At 44.5% G+C, this 22014-nt stretch overlaps 1 protein-coding gene across 1 annotated transcript in view; it reads left to right on the top strand.

The window, feature by feature from the left end:
* KCTD3 (potassium channel tetramerization domain containing 3) overlaps positions 1–22014 on the top strand; it is a 91109-nt gene that overhangs the window by 48224 nt on the left and 20871 nt on the right. The window contains exons 8-9 of the mRNA XM_040351448.1: positions 4592–4682; positions 15028–15218. Of these exons, the coding sequence (XP_040207382.1) occupies positions 4592–4682; positions 15028–15218 (282 nt within the window). The remainder of the gene's footprint in view (positions 1–4591; positions 4683–15027; positions 15219–22014) is intronic.

Here is a 22014-nt window from a genome sequence, read left to right as displayed (position 1 = left end):
TTGCACCACTGGGCCCCTTTATATTAAACAGCAGCTTGTACCACTGGGCCCCTTTATATTACACAGCAGCTTGCACCACTGGGCCCCTTACATTACACAGCACCCCACAGCTCTGGCCCCTCTACATAGCACCCAGCACCACTGGACCCCTTACATTACACAGCACGCCACAGCTCTGGGCCCCTTTACATTACACAGCACCCTGCACGACTGGACCCCTTTAATATTACACAGCACCCTGCACCTCTAATCTAACTAAACTATACAGTGTATAAATATATGTACAACTCCTGGGATGTATATATATATCATCTACACACTGTAAAATTAACTGACTAGCCTGCCTAACTCCAAAAAAAAAAAAAGCAGACTGATTGATTAGCCCTAACAAGGGCTGTTTGGGGTGCTGTTCTAACAGCAGAGATCAGATGAGTCTTTCAGGACTGGAGTACACTGGCCTAGCTATCGCTTTCCCTATACAATCAGCAGCAGCAACACTGTCCCTCCTCTCAGTAAGAATGCAGGTTCAGAATGAATCTAAAATGGATGCTGCCCTAGAGGTGGGAGGGTCAGGGAGGGAGGGTATGCTGCTGATTGGCTGGAATGTGTCTGCTGACTGTGTGGTAGAGGGTCAAAGTTTGCTCAATTTTAATTAATAGGAGGCGGGTCGAACATCACATATGTTCGCCGGGGAACGTGAACAAGCAAAAATCGCCGCAAACTATTCGCCGGCGAACCGTTCTAGACATCTCTACTCATGAGTTATATCTTGCTGGATCAGAGATAGGCGAGTATAATGCCACGTACATACGGTTGGAATTTCCGACAACAAATGTTCGATGGGAGCTTGTTGTCGGAAATTCCGACCGTGTGTAGGCTCCATCAGACATTTGCTGTCGGAATTTCTGACAACAAAAATTTGAGAGCTGGTTCTCAAATTTTCCGACAGCAAAACGTGTGTACACAATTCCAAAGCACAAAATTCCACGCATGCTCAGAATCAAGCAGAAGAGCCGCACTGGCTATTAAACTTCATTTTTCTCGGCTCGTTGTACGTCACTGCGTTCTTGACGTTCGCAATGTCCGACAACATTTGTGTGACCGCTTGTATGCAAGACAAGTTTGAGCCAACATCCATCGGGAAAATAAATCCACGGTTTTGTTGTCGGAATGTCCGATCGTCTGTACGCGGCATTAGACTTGCTGGGGGTAGGCGAACGGTACTATATAAGTGTAACTGCATTATTACAATACATGGTAATATGCGTAACCTGTGGTCGCTTTACATTTAGCAGCAGACATCTAGAACTGCCTGCAATTACTTTCATCTACTTTTCAGAGCCCTTCTGAAGCCTTAAAATTCAAGGCGCTCATTCATGCCAATCTTGACTGCTTTCAGTGGTCGAAATTTGGGCCTGCCCTTTCTTGCGCCATAGTAACTGTCAATGAGGCCATCCATTATAGTTCCGGACCAGAGTACAGAAAGTTGTTTTTCTAAAACCAAGCACATTGGATGTTGGGCATGACTTCCACAGGACATGTGACAGCATGTAGCATTCTACTCTAGTTTTAGGAGACCACATGTTTAATTCAAAATGTTCTCCATGTACCTCGTTTTCTGAGTTTTGTAATATGTATGTAAGGTTATGGCCGTCTTCCCTCTTATACATATGATCAGTGCATGCAGTTTCTCAATCTGATGGTTCACACATGTCTGTGTGGTAACGATAAATTATTTTAGATTTCCATGTATGCATTCCTCTGAGGCTGCTGTTGGCTGCACTATACTATACTGGCTGGTATTTAGGCTAGGTGATCTCAGTTGCCAGGTACAGATCATGCATGCCATGTAGTAAAATTTAAAGCGGAGCTCCACCCAAATCGCAACATAATCTCAATATTACAGTTGCTCCTAAACATTGCCCAAACGGATATTTTTTTTAATAATAAATGTACAGTACCAGATATAATATAGCTCCTTCCGGTCTGCAACCTTCGGGTTTTTCTCGGGAATTTCCTAATTTCCTGCACGGCGCAGTGTGTTATGGGAGCTTGAGTCATAGCTCCCTTGTCATCGCGCGATTCACTTGTAGTCCGTTGTTTCTAATGAGCTGTATTGGTCTATGAGGCTGGGTTAACATCAGGGGCGGTAACGCCTGCCGTTGTCACGGCAACAGAGACGCTGACGCCGCTGCGAGCGCGCAACCAGGAAGTCCCTGCTCCCTGAACCCTGTGGGATTCTAATGCCCACACTTAAAATGGCAACGGCGGACCGAAGGGAATATAAGTGTATATTCCAGACAGAAACAGAGTGGCGTGGACATTGGACACGAGAAACGTGAGTTATTTGAAGCCTTGCTATTGGATATTTAACCCCCCCCAAAAAAAATGTATTTGCTTGGGAGATCCGCTTTAAGTGAGCAAGTCCAGAAGTAAAATAAAGCAAGGTGCTCATAATCTTGCTTTGCAATGCTGAGATCCTTGGTTTACTACTCCCCTGGGGTGCTCTGTGCATGACTTAGTATGTTCTTACCATATTTGCATGGACCCACAAAGTCTGGTATTCCAATTTTGCCAAATTCCCAGGCAAGCCTTCCTCCGCATGAAGGTGATCCCCATTTTCCAGAGTGGGGGACATCTGTTAATCTTTGTGGATTCTTAGACGACTTTCCCCTTCCTCGTATTCTCACTTTCAACCTATCAACGCAAAGTCTCTGCACAGACTAGCAGATCTTCATCAATCCCTCTGTTCTGGATCAAGATGTCTTTCCCCAGTAGCATAATATTTCCAGGAGTTTTACTTGAATCTGTTTGCTGTTTCGAAACAAGAAAAGGGCATTTGCCATATCTTGGATTTCAAAACTCTGAATGCTTACATTGGAGTCCAAAAATTCTACATGTCATCCGAGCCACGAGGCGGCGGGGAATACAAGCTCTGTAGTCGGTGGGGAGAGGTGGTCGCTCAGAGGTGTTATGCTTTCTTCTAACATGTTGCTGAGCGGATGCAGCAAAGATTTAAAGGGACCATGGACATCTTAAAAGGGCACGCAGTCACCATTTTGTGGGCAAGCCCTTTGGCTTCTCCTCTATACTTTGGCTCTTAATTGAATCTCTTAATCTTCGTCCTCAATTGTGGGATACTTAAACAACCTCCTGGTGAGGGAACAGGTGCTGAGGCCTCTGTTGGACAATGCATCTCTAACTGTCAAGATGTTACACGGGTTCAGTTGGATCCTGTTCCTACAGAAATTGTCGCTGGATCAGACTGATAACTGATCCCTAGGAGAAACTTTCAATTCTCCAGTCTAAGGTTCAAACTCTTCAGTCCAGAAGCCATCTGTCTCTCAACTTCTGCATGAGTGTTGGGGTTGATGATGGCCTCCTTTTTGAGGTAGTCCCGTTTTTTTCCCAATTTCACTCTAGACATTTGAAATGCAACATTTTTGTCTTGCAACAAGTCAGTCATGTCTCTCAACTAGCCATATCGGCTGACCACAAAGACCAGGCTTTCACTGGCTTGGTGACCTGGGAAAAGGGAGGCATCCTGGGCATGCTGTTGGTGTGGGGGCCATGGTTGTTGGAGAAATATTGTCTCCCATTACGTATCCTGGCACTTCAGTCTATTTGGCTGTCCATTTCGTTTTTGGCCACCCTGTTGGAGGGTCTGCATTCAGATGGACAATATCAAAGCCCCAGTATGTACCAACCCTCAGGGAGGAACCAGAAGTCTTTCTATACCAAAAGAGGTAAAGCGGATCCTCCTGGGCAGAACTTCACATTCCAGCCAGGTCAGCTGTGGGCATTTCATAAGTGGACATTTGGCAGAGCCTGGACCCAATAGAGTGGTCTTTGCACCCATAGGTGTTTCAAGACCTGTAACCAAAAAAGGGGCACACAGGATCTAGATCAGGGATCTGCAATTAGCGGACCTCCAGCTGTTGCAAAACTACTAAGTCCCATCATGCCTCTGCCTCTGGGTGTCATGCTTGTGGCTTTCAGAGTCTTGCTATGCCTCATGGGACTTGTAGTTCTGAAACAGCTGGAGGTCCGCTAATTACATATCCCTGATCTAGATATTTGCCTTCAAATACAACAGCAAGCGGTTCAGGATTGTATACAGGTACAGAGATCCCATGGCGGAGGCATTGGATGCTCTTGTGGGATCAGTACACCTTGATCTATGCTTTTCCTCATCTGCTCTGCAGGAAAGAGATGGAGGCATTTAAGTGATCCTCCTTTGATGTAGCCCCGGGAGTATGTCAACCTGGTAAGACTTATGGCAGACGCTTTGTTGGAACTACCGGATCTTTTGTCCAATGGGCTAATTTGCCGTCAAGATCAACAGTTATCTTTAAACTTCTCGAACCGCTATAACAAAACACTTTAAATTGTATATTTAATAGACCAAATAGAGATTAATTAGAGACATTAATCGTTTAATTTAAAAAAAAAAAAATTTAAAGGCGCTAATGCTATTATTTTGCTTTTGTGGCAAGTGTGTCTCTGTTGTTTCTCTTTCAAGTTTGTTGAGGCATTCCTGCCAAGAGCTGCACCATTACTTACATATATATTTTCCCCTTGTATTTTGCAGGAATCCCTGTGGATCCACGGAAAGTACTCATTGTAGCAGGCCATCACAACTGGATTGTTGCTGCCTATGCTCATTTTGTGGTTTGCTACAGGTATGAATTATTCATCTTTGTGTATTTAATATTTTTCCTAAGGCCCTGATTGTTTTTCCCAGAATGCTTTTTGCTCTGGTCCACACAAGCCATTTCTCTTCTGAAATTAGCTCCTTGGCTGTGATCACCATGAACATAAAATAAGATTAGGATCATCTGTTCAACTTTTATATTAGGTTGTATAGAAGGCAGTACTTTAAAATCTATCAGGTAGAGATGTGTGTGTCTTTTCCAGTTAATAATGTCATTGCCTTTAGATGAGGACCTAAGAAGTAGAGAGATTCAGTACAGGAGGATCTGAGAATTGGTCTTAAATTTATTAAATAAAACCTGTCAACCGAGGAACATGGAGGCTGCCATTTTCAACTTTTCCTACTGAAAAAAAGTTGGTTCCCTGGCTCAATCCTGATGCTTTAGCTTTGATGCATTTATTAGTCACTGACCGGGAACAAGTGTAGAATATAAAGTGTACCTGAGCTCCAGTCCTTTGACTTTGCTTTAAAGTGATTGTAAAGGTTTATTTTTTTATTTTTTTTTAAATAACAAACATGTCATATTTGCCTCCACTGTGCAGTTTATATTGCACAGAGTGCAAGCCATTCAGGTCCTCCCTGCAATAGCTAACCCCCTCTGGGAAGCTCTCTCCCGAGGGGGTTAGCTTGCGGGCGCGCTCCCTGTCATACACTCTGCGTCTATAGACACAGAGGGCCAGATTCTCAGTGGAGATACGACGGCGTATCTCCAGATACGCCGTCGTATCTATGCGCCTGATTCTTAGAATCAGTTACGCATAGATATATGTTAGATCCGACAGGCGTAAGTCTCTTACGCCGTTGGATCGTAACTGCATATTTACGATGGCCGCTAGGTGGCACTTCCGTCGAATTCCGTGTCGAGTATGCAAATTGGCTAGATACGCAAATTCTCGAACGTACGCCCGGCCAACGCAGTAAAGTTATGCCGTTTACGTTATGCTTTTCACGGCGTATAGTTACCTCTGCTATATGGTGGCGTAAGTGCGGCGTAACAATGTTAAGTACGGCCGTCGTTCCTGCGTCAAAATTTGTAAAAGTTACGTCGTTTGCGTAAGTCGTCCGTGAATGGGGCTGGACGTCATTTACGTTCACGTCGAAACCAATGACGTCCTTGCGGCGTACTTTGGAGCAATGCACACTGGGAAATTCCATGGACGGCGCATGCGCCGTTCGAGAAAAACGTCAATCACGTCGGGTCACAGTACATTTACATAAAACACGCCCCCCTTATCCAAATTTGAATTAGGCGGGCTTACCCTGGCCGATTTACGCTACGCCGCCGCAACTTACGGAGCAAGTGCTTCGAAAATGCAGCACTTGCCCGTCTAAGTTGCGGCGGTGTAACGTAAATCGGATACGTTACGCCGCCGCAGATATACGCCGCTGGACGAGAATCTGGCCCAGAGTGTATGTCTTGGTCCCGCCCCCTGGTGGCCGCATCATCGGATTTGATTGACAGCAGCGGTAGCCAATGGCTGCGCTGCTATCAATCTATTCAGTGAGCGCAGAGACTCTGTGGAGAAGAGGACTTCGGGGGACGTACACAGCAGGTGAACGGGCTCAGGTAAGTAAAACAGGGGGGCTGGGGGGCCCGTGACAGCGAGGTGTTTTTTTACATCTTAATGCATAGGATGCATTAGGGTGAAAAAAACATGAGCCTTTACAACCCTTTTCAGTCTGATGCAGGCAAGCTCATATGTTTTATGGAGGGGAACCTGAAAGAGTCTGTTTTGTTTTGGTGAAAAGCTGGGGCGAGAGCCTCGGTTGTTGTTTTTCTAATTAGGAAATTACTGTACTGCAAATCCCAATTGATACTTTTGATACATTTTGTGCTTTTGTACAAACTAGATACACAATACAAAACAGAGTGCTACATATATACATGCAACACACCTGCATGGGCTACCTGTTATTTTCTAGCGAATGAACATTGATAATGGCCTGTATGATATAGAGATACACTTAAATGACACTTGGCTTCCATTATAGCTGGTCCGCAATTTCTGTAGCAAACAGGCCTTTAAGGTGATTGCAGGAAAATGGGTTCCTAATCAGCATTGTTTCTCTTGTAGTGTTGTCCCTTGGGGGTCTTCTGCAGCCCTCCTTTCAGCTTGTGCTGCTGATCTTGGAAAGTTTATTATCCATCCCTACATAGGTATAACCCTTTTCAGTGTCTGTGAGGGAATCCATTCTGAGTCCAAACTTTAGATTGTAGTGCCATAGGTCAAATATGTCAAAGGGTCATGCTGTTGTCCGAAGCAAAACAAAACCAGAGAAATTCTTTGCTCAACTTACCGACCAGCCTGCAACCAACCAAATTATCCTGTCTAACAGTATGCATTTAAAAATGGGAGTTTAGTGTGCACACATTTGCAAATACATGCGTAAACTACAGGGCCTCATGAAGGCACCCCAGTATTTTTTGTAGTCCTGACTCTAAATTTGAGAGCCTTCACAGTGGAAGCTCATGCATTATAATGGATAGGCAAAGGGCAGGTGAGCCGGGAGGGAGCCCATCCTTCCTTAAAGACACAGGAGAGCACTGGACACCCAGCACATAGCACCATGGCAGCAAAGGTGTCCAGTGCATCCCCTCACTAATATTTCAACAGTAAATGGCCACTGCCCTCACCTATAACTGGCCCTGGCAGCAAGGAGCACATGGAAGGGCAACACATGCAAAACAAAACCAAAGAAATTCCCAGCTCAACTTGCCAACCAGCCTACAACCAACCGAATTAGCCTGTCTTAACAGAATGTGTTTAAAAACATTTGTACTCTTGCCAAAAAGCAGCAGTGTTTTCAAAATGGACTGCTGGAAAGTTAAAGCGGAGTTCCACCCAAAAATGAAACTTCTGCTTTTTGGAATCCCCCCCCCCCCCTCCGGTGTCACATTTGGCACCTTTCAAGGGGGAGGAGTGAGCAGATACCTGTCTAATACAGGTATTTGCTCCCACTTTCAGGCATTGATCACCTCAGTGATCGTGGTGACCTACGCCACGTCCGGTGCCTACTCCGATCCCCCAACTGTCTTCTGGGAGGCTCACAGGTCCCAGAAGACAGCAGGGACAAGTGGGAACGCAAGGCTTCAATTCCTAATTCCCTTGCCGAAGATGGTGGCGGCGGCAGCAGACGAGAGCCGATGGACAGATCAGCTTCGGCTGCCGACATCGTGGGCACCCAGGACAGGTAAGTGCCCATATATTTTAAAGTCAGCAGCTGCAGTATTTGTAGCTGCTGGTTTGTAATTTTTATTTATTTATTTTTTTCGGTGGACCTCCGCTTTAAGGCCCAGATTCTCGTAGATCGGGCGTATCTCTGCGGCGGCGTAACGTATGTCATTTACGTTACCCCGCCGCAAGTTTTTCATGCAAGTGCTTTATTCACAAAGCACTTGCGTGTAAAATTGCGGCGGCGTAAGGTCGCGTAATTCAAATTCGGCAGGTAGGGGGCGTGTTTCATTTAAATGAAGCGCGTCCCCGCGCCGAACGAACGGCGCATGCGCCGTCCGTAAAAAATCCCAGGGTGCATTGCTCCAAATGACGTCACAAGGACGTCATTGTTTTCGAAGTGAACGTAAATGGCGTCCAGCCCCATTCACGGACGACTTACGCAACCGACGTAAGTTTTCAAATTTCGATGCGGGAACGACGGCCATAACTTAACATTGGTTGCGCCTCATATGGCAGGGGCAACTTTACGCCGGGACAAGCCGAACGTAAACGTCGTAACTTTACTGCGTCGGCCGCGCGTACGTTCCGGAATTAGCGTATCTAGCTATTTGCATACTCGATGGGGAAAACGACGGAGGCGACACCTAGCGGACAAAAAAAATTGCATTTAAGATCCGACGGCGTAAGAGCCTTACGCCTGTCGGATCTAATGGTTATCTATGCGTAACTGATTCTAAGAATCAGTCGCATAGATACGACGGCCCAGATTAGGACCTACGACGGCGTACATGGAGTTGCGTCGTCGTAAGCCCTTTGAGAATCTGGGCCTAAGTATATTGTCTCTTCTTCTTTTTACAGGGTTACCAATAGCACCTCCTAGATCATAAGATCCGGAGTCAGAGAAACGAGAAAGCACCGCATTCCTGTACAATTCAAATGCGATTTAGTGCGGTTCAATTTGAGCCGTTGATTTTGAATGGCTCAAAGCGAACTGCATCTGCACCAAAGTTGTGCATGCAGCAATTTTGGGAATGCAGCGCGACCAGATCACATGGCCGTTTTGTACCATGCGATCCAGTGCAGGCAAGTGCACTACATTTACGACCTTTTTTTGGCGTGTCGCTAAGGTTGCACTGATACCCGTTGCAGATCACAAAGGCGGCGCCATTTGAACGCGGTGCAGGTTTCCCACACAACATTTCGGTGTGAACCAAGGCTTAAACTATATTTTGCCCAGATTTTGTGTTTCTTAGTTTGTAGTGTTATTTTATGTTTTGACTAAAGACCAATAGTAGGGCACTATATTCATCACTACTTTTAAATTATAAACCAAAACATGTAATTTGATCACTTTAGAACTTGCTAAAGACGACTGCTTGCGGCTTTCCCTCATTTCTAACTGTGATAGAGTGAACACAGTGAGGGGTGTATTGAAATTTGTCAAAAATCTTGCTCTAACGCTTTTCAAATAGATTGCCTGTCTGTCCGCACCCGCAGTTTCAAATTGTTTCAGTCACAGTCAGGCACACTTGTGGTGACTCAAAGAAAAATAGAAAGCTTGGCACCTGACAGAACTTTTATTAATGGCAGGAAGAGCGTAGAGGCTAATGCTACTTCTCCATCTTTCTCTCCCTCCTCATATTCTGGACCAAAGTGGAGAAATTGAGATACGTTTGATTTGTGGCTACAGAGCAACAATGTGGAAGCTGTGAATTATGTTTTATTAAAAAAAAAAAAACAAAGTACAAAACACCAGGAACAGAAGAAAAGAAGATCATCCGCAGCGTTATTGAGTAACACAGGTTTTTTTTTTATGCAATTTAGAGTTTGTTTTTTAAAGTTTAACGTACACCTGTTTAGAATGAGAGCAATACTAAAATGATTAAAGGATAAGTTCATCTTTGGAAAAAAAATTAAATAAATGCACATTTTTTGCAGGTTAAAATGATTATAGTTTTTTTTTTTTTCTAAGGATTGCACTCGCGATCAGCAGATGTCAGGTGCAATCTCGAGCTCCTGCAGACTCTCAGCATAGCTGACTGCCCGAATCTCGTATGGAAGCTACCTGAGAGCAGAAAGCTCAATGGGCTCACAAGCAAAAAATGCTAGCTATTTGGCTGTCATGTTATTCTAATGGCTTCTGAGTCGCTGACGCAGACCAAACATGAAGCATGTAAAGCAGGGGTGCCCAACCTTTTGAAGAGCGATGGCCACCTAAGCGGCTTGGTAACCGATCACGGGCCACAATGAGCAGAGCAGGTGGATGGCAGCCCACTCTACTTTTTTTTTTTTTTTGTGGATCAGATTGGAGGTAGGCGTTTTCTACTCCTTAGGCCTCGTACAGACGAGGGGTTATATGATGGAAACGGTCCGCTTGTACACACCATCGGATCAAAATCCGCGCGAAAAACATCCGCGGTCACGTGTCGCGCCGTCGCCGCGACGATGGAAGGTAAATACTTCCACACATGCGTTGAATCATTCCGACGCATGCGAGGGATGGGGAGCGGACGGACTTATCCGGTGAGTCTGTACAGACGACCGGATAAGTCCAAAGGACAGGATTCCAGCGGATAGATTTTGTAGCATGCTACAAATTTTTTATCCACTGGAAATCCGTCGGCTGGATTTTTATCCGCTGGGAAATGTCCGCTCGGGTCTACACACGACCGGATCTATCCGCTGGAACTGATCCGCGGATAGATCCGGTCGTGTGTACGGGGCCTTAGAGGTGAATGAAGGGTCCAATTGGGTCGGACTGACCGTGTCAAAGGGGCCTATGGCTCAGTGCAGGCAACACGCAGGTCTACTGCTCTGCACCTGTGGATGAGTTTGAAAGCAGCCCAGTAACCGTTGCAGAACAGATTTGCCCATATATACACTGTGATTTTAGTAATAAAATTTCCTTTAATAACAGTATTATATTCTTGCAACGGTCACCACCGTTTACGATATTCCCATTCCATCAACCACGACAGCTTATCTGACACTCCAACCATCCAACAGACATCAGACACGATCCATACCAATTCCCCAGAAAGACGAGACAAGCTCAGTTCTCTGAGTCAAAATGTATGAACAACTGCTTAAAGCGGAGTTCCGGCCACAATTTCACTTTTTATATATAAATACCCCTGTAATACACAAGCTTAATGTATTCTAGTAAAGTTAGTCTGTAAACTAAGGTCCGTTTTGTTAGGTTGTTACAGCATTTAGACACTTTATAAAATAGAAATTGACTGGGGCCATCTTAAGTGTGGGCATCATGAAGCCAGACTGTATGACTTCCTGGATTTCAGCCTTGCAGATCTTGCACATGCTCAGTGCTGCACAAGCAGTGTCAGATCAGGTTTCAGCACCTGTGCTGTCCAAGTCACATGATTCTTCGAGACTGGGGAGTGCACAGACTCCTGGAAAGTTACACCCACTACATTGCCAGGAGTCTGTGCGGTGTAGGTTAGGAAGCATTAAGCACCTAGGTGCAGGAAGTGGGAAGATTAACTATTCTGCCTAGCAACAACACTTTGAAGGCATCTAAAAAAATGTTTTTTTTTTCGTAAAGGACTAATGAAATTTTTTTAAAACTACTGTAATGTTATATTTATGGGTGGAACTCCACTTTAATGGTTAGCTCTCTTATATACAGTACAACATGTTACAGTAATCAAAGGAACAAAGAACTCTCCACCCCCAGCATCAGACAATGGGGCTTCAATACACCTTCAGATGGGCTAATTACTAAACATTCCAGACAGCCTGTCTCCGCATTAGAGGAGGTAATTCCTACAGCTTGACAAGTCACATTCCACACACAAAACAGTATCATTAGCATACATAATGAAAGGTCTTTCAGGAGCCTCAATTAACATCTCAAAAGCATGTGTCCTCATTTTGAATGAAAACACTCCACTAACCTGGTGGGGTCAGCATGAACCAAACTGTAATATCTCAAGATATCCTGCAATATGAATTATCAGTAATGTCCCATCTCATGTAATTTATTATTAATATTTCTCAGTCACCCTATGCCCAAAAGGGGCGCAGGATGACCCTAGACCCAAGAGTTATTAGTGACCCTGGCACAGGAGTACCCCTCATCCTTCAAAAGTCTCTGGGTGTCCTGGGTCATTCTGTTACAATTCTATTCCATCACAGAGCAGGAGGTTGCAGGCCACATCAGGGGGCTCTGGGGGCCACATGTGGCCCCTGGGCTACTGGTTGGGGACCCCTGATGTAAAGCAAGAGCCAAGTCAAATCTGCTAACCTGTATACTTGTTTTCTGTTTTGTTTTTTTATTTATTTTTTTCAAAAATGTCGGTATTTTTTAATTTGTTAAGCAAAAAATAAAAACCCCAGTGGTGATCTAATGCCACCAAAATTAAAGCTCTGTTTGTGGGAAGAAAATTATAACATTTTCGTTTTGGTGCAGTGTTGCATTAAGGGCCAGTTCACACCAGACGCAGTTTTGTTTGCTTTTTTTCTGCACAAAATGCATGTACGGTGTTTTCCACGTATTCCAATGTCTCTAGTTGGCTCTAGTTCACACCATACAGTCAGTTTCCGGTCAGTTTTTGCACTAGAGCCAAATGGAGCAATTGGAATACATGGAAAACACTGTGCATGCATTTTTAGTGCAGAAAAAATGCACACGGAACTGTGTCTAGTGTGGGCCAGTTCACACCATAGAAACGCAATCCAGGTGCGTTCCAGGTGCTTTTTTTGCATGCACGTTTTTGATGTGTTCCAGTGCGTTTTTGGTACGTTTTTAATGCAGTCCAGTGCTTTTTTTTTCCACCCCTCTTTTTTTTATTAACCTTAGATGAGGACAAGTGTGTTCAATTGTGTTTTTTGGTGCGTTCCAGTGCTTTTTTAAATGCATTTTACAGAGTTCCTGTACAGTCCAGTGCAGGAAAAATGCAGCAAGTTCTACTTTTTTTTTTCTGGAACTGGAACACACTGGAACTGCAAGCACGGGTGTGAACTATGCCATTTGAAAACCATATAACCTACTTTTCATATGTTTTTGCACTGGACTGCATGTGGTGTGAACTGGCCCCTAAAGTTTTAAAGCGCTGAAAATTGTCCTGGGCAGGAAGGATTGAAAGTGCTCTGTGGTTACAAACGGGTTTAGTTTGCACACATTTGCAAATACAGGCCTAAGCTACATAGTCCCCCTCAAGGCACCCCAGTGTTCTCTGTAGTCTTAACTCTAAATTTTAAGAGCATCCACAGTGGAAGCACATGCATTATAATGGACTGGCAGAGGGCAGGTGAGCCTGGAGGGAGCCCACCGCTCCTTAAAGGCGCAGGGGTGCACCGGGCACATAGGACTATGGCGGCAATGTGCTTCCACTGTGAAGGCTCTCAAAATTTAGAGTAGGGACTACAAAAATTACTGGGGTGCCTTGAAGGGGCTCTGTAGCTTACACATATATTTGCAAATGTGTGCAGCCCAAACTCCAGTTTTTAATGCATACTGTTAGACAGGATAATTCAGTTGGTTGCAGGCCGGTCGGCAAGTTGAGCTGGGAATTTCTCTGGTTTTGTTTTACCATGTAGAGTGCCCTTGGTGCTGGTAATGGTAGTTAGAGCCATATAAAGAGCCATTGATACTTGTACTGGCAGTTGGAGCCAAATAGAGAGCCCTTGGTGCTGGTATTAAGATAGTTGGAGCCCTTTAGTATTTGGTAGATCACAGTACCGAAACAAAGCGGGGTGTCAGTACCACAAAGACATTACACACCAGGTTCCATCCTGCGCTTTTCATCATGGGAGAGAGGTCCCTTGCGACGTCTTTCTTGTGACGAAACACATGGGGTCACGGTGCGGGAGTGAGACGGAGTGTGGCCATCTTTTGAGTTCTTGTAGACCTTCCTATGTGGATTCTCAATGCTGTTTTTAACTTGAAACAATGTGAGTGGCTTTTTATACTTTTGAATAAATGGGTAAGAAACATAATACACTAAAAAAAAAAAAAAAGTATTTGGTAGATGCTGGTACTGCTAGTTGGAGCCATATAGACTGCCATAGATACTGCTAGAGGTAAGTTGAAGCCATGTGGAGGATCCTTGATGTAGTACTGGTGATTAGAACAATTTAAAGATGGCTAAATACTGTTAATGAAGCTCAACCATTTAGAGAGTGCTTGAGCTGGTATTGGTCATATAGAAAGCCCTAGATGCGCGTATTGAAGCTCGGGAGCCATATAGAGAGTGCTACATGCGTGTACTGCTAATTGGAACCATACAGCTGTGTGCTGTATTCTTCTACTGGAAGTCAGAATCATATAGAGTGTGCACTAGATAGATGCTGGTACTTTGAGCATCTAGGGCCAGATCCACATACATTTAGATGGGCGCAGCGTATGTGAGATACGCTACGCCGCTGTAACTTACTTTTTAATTCTTTGAAACCACAAAGAATTTGCGACGTAAGTTACGACGGCGTAGTGTATCTCTCGGCGCGTAATTCAAATCGGCGATTAGGGGGCGGGTTTTATTTAAATGAAGCGCATCCCCGCGCCGAATGAACTGCGCATGCGCCGTCCCGAAATTTCCCGGCGTACATTGTGCTAAATGACGTCGCTAGGACTTGCGTACATTCCGATTCACGGACAACTTGCGCAAAAAAAAAAATTCAAATTTCGACGCGGGGAACGACGGCCATACTTAACATGGCAAGTCTAACTATACGCCGCAAAATACCAGCTTTAACTATACGCCGGAAAAAGCCAACTAGAGACGACGTAAGAGAATGCGACGGCCGCGCGTACGTTCGTGGATCGTCGGAATAAGCTAATTTGCATTCCCGACGCGAAAAACGACGCAAACTCCACCCAGCGGACGCCGAAGTATTGCATCTACGATCCGAAGGCGTACGAAGCCGTACGCCTGTCGGATCGAACCCAGATGCCGTCGTATCTTGGTTTGAGGATTCAAACTAAAGATACGATGCGGGAAATTTGAAAGTATGCGGGAAATTTGAAAGTATTTTTTTTTTTTCAAGTTGTATAAACAGTGCTGGATGCTCTTTCTGAGTAGCACTATAATGGGGATGCATGCTACAGAACTACTATGTTTTAGCTGCACGCTGTTCATGTTAATGAGCCTTTCATATTTAATTTGTGATTTCTCACAGGATAAAGGAATCCTCTGGCTGGCAACAAGTCTTCTCAAGCCCCTATCTAGACTGGACCATCGAAAGGGTGGCCCTTAATGCAAAGGTAGTCGGAGGGCCACATGGAGATAAAGACAAGATGGTGGCGGTTGCATCAGAAAGTAGCATAATTCTTTGGAGCATACAGGACGGAACCAGTGGCAGTGAAATAGGTGAACTTGTCTCTTTCTTTATCAGAACTGTAGAAATCTGCTTTGCCTTTTCCAATAAGTAGTTGCCATCTTATGATAGGCTATGGAAGTATTTATAATATTACAAAAATGATGGTAACAAATAGAGCTGCACGATTCTGGCTAAAAAGAGAATCGCAATTTTTTTGCTTAGAAGATAGATCACGATTCTCGCGGTGTAACACCATCTTTCACATTAAAACAAAAAAAAATTGGGCTAACTTTACTGTTTAATTTTTTATTCTATTTCTTATTCACTGAAGTGTATTTTTTCCCCAACAATTGCATTTGAAAGACCGCTGGGCAAATATAGTGTGATGTAAAATATTACAGCAATTACTATTTAGTTCCCTAGGGTCTCTGCTAAAATATATATAATGTTTGGGGGGGTTCCAAGTAATTTTCTAGCAAACAAATATTGATTTTAACTTAAACAACAAGTGTCAAAAAAAGATTTGGACTTTAAGTGGTTAAACTTGCTGCATTTACACCAGAAGTTTTCTCTAAGAAGGAAGTTAGTTACAATGTTTCATGTTGTTACAAACTTGGCAGACTGCCAGACTGTGACACGTTTATCCCTTTGATCTAAGAAGGAAGTTAGTCACAATGTTTTCTGTTAAGAACTTGGCAGACTGCCCAGATATTTTCTTTTGACAGCTGAGTGAGCAGATAGTCTCTCCACATTTTTTAACAATTAATTGTGCAGCTCTAGTAACAAAGCATTATGTTAACTTCTTCAGACCCGCGCTATAGCCGAATGACGGCTACAGCGCGGACCTAAAAATCCAATTGGACGTCAATTGACGTCCGCCCCTTAGGGCGTTCCCCGCGCGCGCTCCAGAGCGCGCAGCGGGGAAACTCTGTGTTGGCCGTGTCCCTTGGACACAGCCAATTACAGTTCGCCGCGAACGGCCAATCAGAGTGGCCGTTTGCGATGCGATCTGTGCGGCCAATGAGAGATGATCTCATATGTAAACATATGAGATCATCTCTCATTGCCGGCTCTCTGGAGAGGAGACCGATCTGTGTCTCTTGTACATAGGGACACAGATCGGTCACCTCCCCCAGTCACCCCCTCCCCCTACAGTTAGAACACAATGCAGGGAATACATTTAACCCCTTCCTCACCCCCTAGTGTTAACCCCTTCCCTGCCAGTCACATTTATACAGTAATTGGTGCATATTTATAGCACTGATCGCAGTATAAATGTGAATGGCGCCAAAAATGTGTCAAAAGTGTCCGATGTGTCCGCCATAACGTCGCAGTCCCAATAAAAATCGCAGATCGCCGCCATTTCTAGTAAAAAAAAAATAATAATAAAAAATAATAATTCTGTCCCCTATTTTGTAGGCGCTATAACTTTTGCGCAAACCAGTCGCTTATTGCGATTTTTTTTTTTCTTTTTTTTACCAAAAATATGTAGAAGAATACGTATCGGCCTAAACTGAGAAAAAAAAAATGTGGTTTTTTTAAATTGGCATATTTATTATAGCAACAAGTAAAAAATATTGTATTTTTTTCAAAATTGTCACACTTTTTTGTTTATAGCGCAAAAAATAAAAACCGCACAGGCGATTAAATACCACTAAAAGAAAGCTCTACTTGTGGGGAAAAAAGGACGTCAATTTTGTTTGGGAGCCACATCGCACGACCGCGCAATTGTTAGTTAAAGCGACGCAGTGCCGAAAGCTGAAATTTCACCTGGGCAGGAGGGGGGTATATGTGCCCAGTAAGCAAGTGGTTAATGTATCTTTCGAAGCGTTCTTGGAATTGAATGCATTTGTCTCACCTTTATTAGAAGATTCCATTTACAAAGAAAATTTCAAGGTTGGTCCTTCAACCGGGTGCTAATCGCAGATATCATATCGCTGTTATCAAAAATAAGTCTTTCTCCACAGAGCCTCCTTTTAGATCTTTATACCATTTTTTTTGCTCAGGAATGGGGTGGGTGTTCCACAGTTTTTGACAGAAGGCATAATTTCCAGTCCACACCTAGGTGCAGATTACAATATTTTGATGAAACAAAACTTTACATCTTGGCTAGCCTTAAAAAAAAACACCTTGCCATTTGCCGCAACATTTGGAATACAGGCTCATAAATGATTGGTGCATTTAAAATAAATCCGTGCCTAATTATGCACGCTAAAGTATTTACTAATTCTGGACAAGCAGAAGACGCACCTTAAACCAAGCCCTCATTCTCCTGTATCTATAAACTTTGTAAATTAATTAATTTTCAAAGTTTACAGCACAGACACCATGGGGAACATTTATTAATGGGGAGTAGATAGCAGTTAGGCCGTCAGCGCTTGAGGGAGTTATTTTCCCTTTGGTTTTGTTTTAAAAGAGTTGTAAAGGCAGAATTTTTTTATTTATTTTTTCCATCTTAATGCAATCCATGCATTAAGATAAACTATGTGTAGCAGCCTCCCCAGCAACCCCTAATTACTTACCTGAGCCCTATCTGTCCAGCGATGTCCACGATTGTCTTGGCCATCCGGGACTCTCCTCCTTGGCTGAGGCACAGCAGCGTCACCATTGGCTTCTGCGGCTCTCAAAGTCAGTCAATCCGAAGAGAGATGGGGTAGGGTCGGGGCTCTGTGTCTGAATGAACACATGGAGCTGTGACTCGGCTCGGGTGCCTCCCTAGCATGCCGCTTGCTGTGGGGGCACTCGACAGGAGGGAGGGACCTGAGAAGAGGAGGATCTGGGCTGCCCTGTGCAAAACCAACTGCATAGAGCAGGTAAGTATAACCATTTTATTTTATTAAACAAGACTTTACAATCACTTTACGGGCTTGTTCACACTGTGTGCAGTGGTTGGCAGCTTTCCGGCATTGCAAGGGTACATGGAAAACAAATATTTTCTGCATGCCCCATTCAGATGAAAACGTTGGTGTGATGTGCAGTGCCGTGTGGAAAAATGGCATGCTTCACTAGACGCAACACAACATGTTGCTGTGCGGAAATTCGGAGTTTCACTTTGTGACATAATACATACCGTATTTATCGGCGTATACCGTGCACTTTTTTGCTCTGAAAATCAGGGCAAAATTGTGGGTGCGCGATATATGCCGATACCCGCTTTCCCGCGCCGAGTTTGAATACTGTGCCGGCATATAGAGAGCGCAGTACACTCGGGTATAGTCGGGCAGTCTCGGCTCCTCTCGCGCTCACGTCCTGGACGTACAGGACGTCAGCGCGAGAGTAGCCGAGCCTGCCCGACTATACACGAGTGTACTGCGCTCGGTATATGCCGGCGCAGTATTCAAACTCGGAGCGGGGAGGACGCCGCAGAAGGACGCCGGACCCGACGAAGAGGACACCCGAAACCGCAGACGGACGCCGGACCCGACGAGGCCGCCGATGGACGCAGCGCAAGACACCAAAACTGTAAGTACAAAAATCTTTTTTCCACAGGAATTTCGGGGCAACTTTAGGGGCGAGAGCGTGCTATACCCCAATAAATACGGTAAAAAAACAAAGGCAAACTGTTTGCTGTGCTCAAACTAACATTACACCCCCATTACACCAGTATCTGCGGCTATCTATGCCATGTCCGGCCCCTCCGTAAGGACCATTCAGATCGTGCAGCGCGACTCGCGCATGTGCAGTAGGAAACCCATAAGTGAAGCTGCAAGGCTTCACTTCCTGGTTCCCTTACCGAAGAGCCGGCAGCACCCGAGAGCCGAGGGACAGATCGGCTTCGGGTGCCGACATTGTGGGCGCCCTGTATAGGTAAGTGTCCTTATTTTAAAAGTCAGCAGCTGCAGTATTTGTAGCTGCTGACTTAAAAAAAAAAAAAAAAAATTGTCGGAACTCCGCTTTAAGAAAACTGTGTTGAGACATGATGCCAAACATATTGAAAAATAGATTTTGGGTTTACATAGATTTAAAATATTGCTTGCTGAGCAGATCCTGATTTGCTAGAAGTTGTTTTCCTTTAGTAGGTGTAACCAATCGGGGTGAGCTGCAAAGCCTGTCACAACAAATCAGAGCTCTGCACCTAAAGCAGGCAGCCGAAGAGCTTGGCTCGCACACAGCAATAAGGAAAGTCCCTTCAATATCCAGCCATGCATAAAGAAGTAATTGATAATCTGGTTTAATATCGGGTCCATTTCTCAGGGCTGTAGAGGGGAATAAAGTTCGGAGCAGCTGGCAGTACAATCAGAACCTGCGGGCACCAGGGCGAGATGCCGGCAAATTGCTAACATCCACCTCAATTAGAGTTCCATTTTATTTAATAATGAAGTGCCTTTCCTCTTGGTTCAGACTGCGATGGGGGGGGGAACGGCACTTTCGGATTGCGTAGAGAAGAATGCAGAGGTGCCGTTTGCTCAGACTTTGTAAAAGAAACAATTTGTTGTTGCAGCTCTTCCGAACCTTGCTAAAACCATCGAAAGAAAATTTACGAAGGTTGGCATGTCTGTGATAAAGCTGTCCCCCAGGCAGCCCGGCCTTCAGTATTACTTATTGGAGACACCACAAGCAGATTGCTGCCATAAGCGGTATTTTTCGCAGAGGGCCCCTTAAGACAGGGACATGTCATTATTTGTACCGTCCTCGTCCCTGCGGAGAGCAGTCGTCATGGCTGAGTCTAAGCAGGAGTGACACTTCAAATTCCTTCAGACCATTCAAGCTGTCTCTCTTGATTTCCCTGAACCTCCAGCTCCTCTGGAGTAATCAGTTCTACTTGTTTCTCTGTTTTTGTTTTTATTGCTTGCGTCTCAGCGCCACACATCTTTTTAACGCATCGCTAAAGATTTTGGGGGACCTTAAAGAAGACAAATTGTTTTAATTGGATTGTTTCTGAGGTTATATAACAACTATGCTTGCAGATTTTAAATTAAGCAAATCATATAGAGCTTCTAGAGTTTAAAATATAACCTAATAATTATTGAATATACACTCGTAGGTAGATTCACGTAGGGGCGCCTAACTTTAGGGCGGCCTAGCCTAGTCTTTTTAGGCTACACCGCCGTAAATTAGTTAGGCTAGTAGTGATTCTTAAACCACTTACCTGCTAATTTTCGGCGGCGTAGCCTAAAACGAGCGGGCGTAAGCGCGCCTAATTCAAATGACTTGGAGGGGGGCATGTTGTATGGAAATGAGGCTTGACCTCACGTTTTTTGACACTGCGCATGCGCCGGGCGACTACATTTCCCAGTGCGCATTGCGGCTAAGTAGGCCGTACGGGCTTATTGATTTTGATGCGTACGTAAACAACGTAAATCCCGATTCGCGGACGACTTGCGCAAACAACGTAAAAAATTCGAACCTCGCGGCGGGAACGGCGGCCATACTTAACATTGTTATTCCACCTCATAGGTGGAATAACTTTAGGCGGCCTATCGCTTACGGAAACGACGTTAATCGACTGCGGCGGGCTCACGTTCTTCGGGAATCGTTGTAAATGCTCATTTACATAATCTACACGGGCGGCAATGGAAGCGCCACCTAGCGCTAAGCCAAAATATTGCAATCTAAGCGCCGTCCTATCTTAGATATGTTTAAGTGCATCTCTGTTAGAGAATACACTTAAGCATAGGTCGGCTTAGATTCAGAGTTAGGTCGGCTTATCTGTAGATAAGCCGGCCTAACTCTTTGTGAATCTACCTATATATTACCAAAAGTATTGGGACGCCTGCCTTTACACACACATGAACTTTTTTGGTGTCTTAATCCATAGGGTTCAATATTGAGTTGGCCCACCCTTTGCAGCTATAACAGCTTCAACTCTTCTGGGAAGGCTGTCCACAAGGTTTACGTTTGATCATTCTTCCTGAAGCGCATTCTAGAGGTTAGGCCCGTTTTATTTTTTTATATTATAATTTGATTATATGTGTACATGCCTTGCACCTTTAAATAAGCGCTGCACCATACGTGCAGCGTAACTAGGGGTGTTTTTCTAAAAGTGGAGAGTGAAAAATCTGGTGCAGCTCTGCATAGAAACAAACCTTTGAATAAAAACCGCTTTGCAAATACAGTGGAACCTCGGATTATGAGCATAATTCGTTCCAGGAGAATGATCGTGATCCAAAGTACTCGCATATCAAAGCGAGTTTCCCCATTGAAGTCAATGGAAACGAAAATAATTTGTTCTACATTGACTTTAATGGGATGCAATACCGCATACGGTCAGAGGCGGGGGGCGCCGGAGAGCCTTGGAAACGGCCAAAAAGGCCAGAGGACACTTCGACTGACCTCCTGAAAGACTTCCTACCCGAGATTTGCTGAGGCCAGCCGTGCTGGCCTCTGGCCTTTCCGTGCATTTCCGAATGGCGACGTTTGGCTCGGATCCGGCACCCCCCCCACCTCAGGCAAAAAGCAGTACTGCACACCACATCGGCCTGAATCGTGCTCGTTTTGCGAGACAACACTTTCAAACCGGGTCACGATATTTTTAATTGCAGTGCTCGTATTGCGAAACGCTCGTTAACCGCGTTACTCGCAATCCGAGGTTCCACTGTACCTTTTTTTTACTTTTTATAAAAGATCTTTTCTTCCGGAAATTGGCAACTCCATCTTTGTCTTTTGTGTTGACATCATTTCCGCCCTTCCTTTGTCCCCCTGCCTAAATCTCACACGATCGCGTCTAAAACGAAGCAACTTTTGTATGGCTCTCAGAATTATGCCGCGTACACACGATCATTTTTCGGCATGAAAAAAACATAGTTTTTCAGCATGTTCAAAAAACAACATTTTACCAACTTCATTATTAAAAACGACGTTGCCCACACACCATCGTTTTTAAAAAAATTATGAAAAAAGCGAGGT

The sequence above is a fragment of the Rana temporaria genome, chromosome 4 (assembly GCF_905171775.1).
Source record: "Rana temporaria chromosome 4, aRanTem1.1, whole genome shotgun sequence".
NCBI lineage: Eukaryota > Metazoa > Chordata > Amphibia > Anura > Ranidae > Rana > Rana temporaria.
Note: the sequence above shows the minus strand (reverse complement) of the source record. Positions and strands in the feature narration are given on the sequence as shown.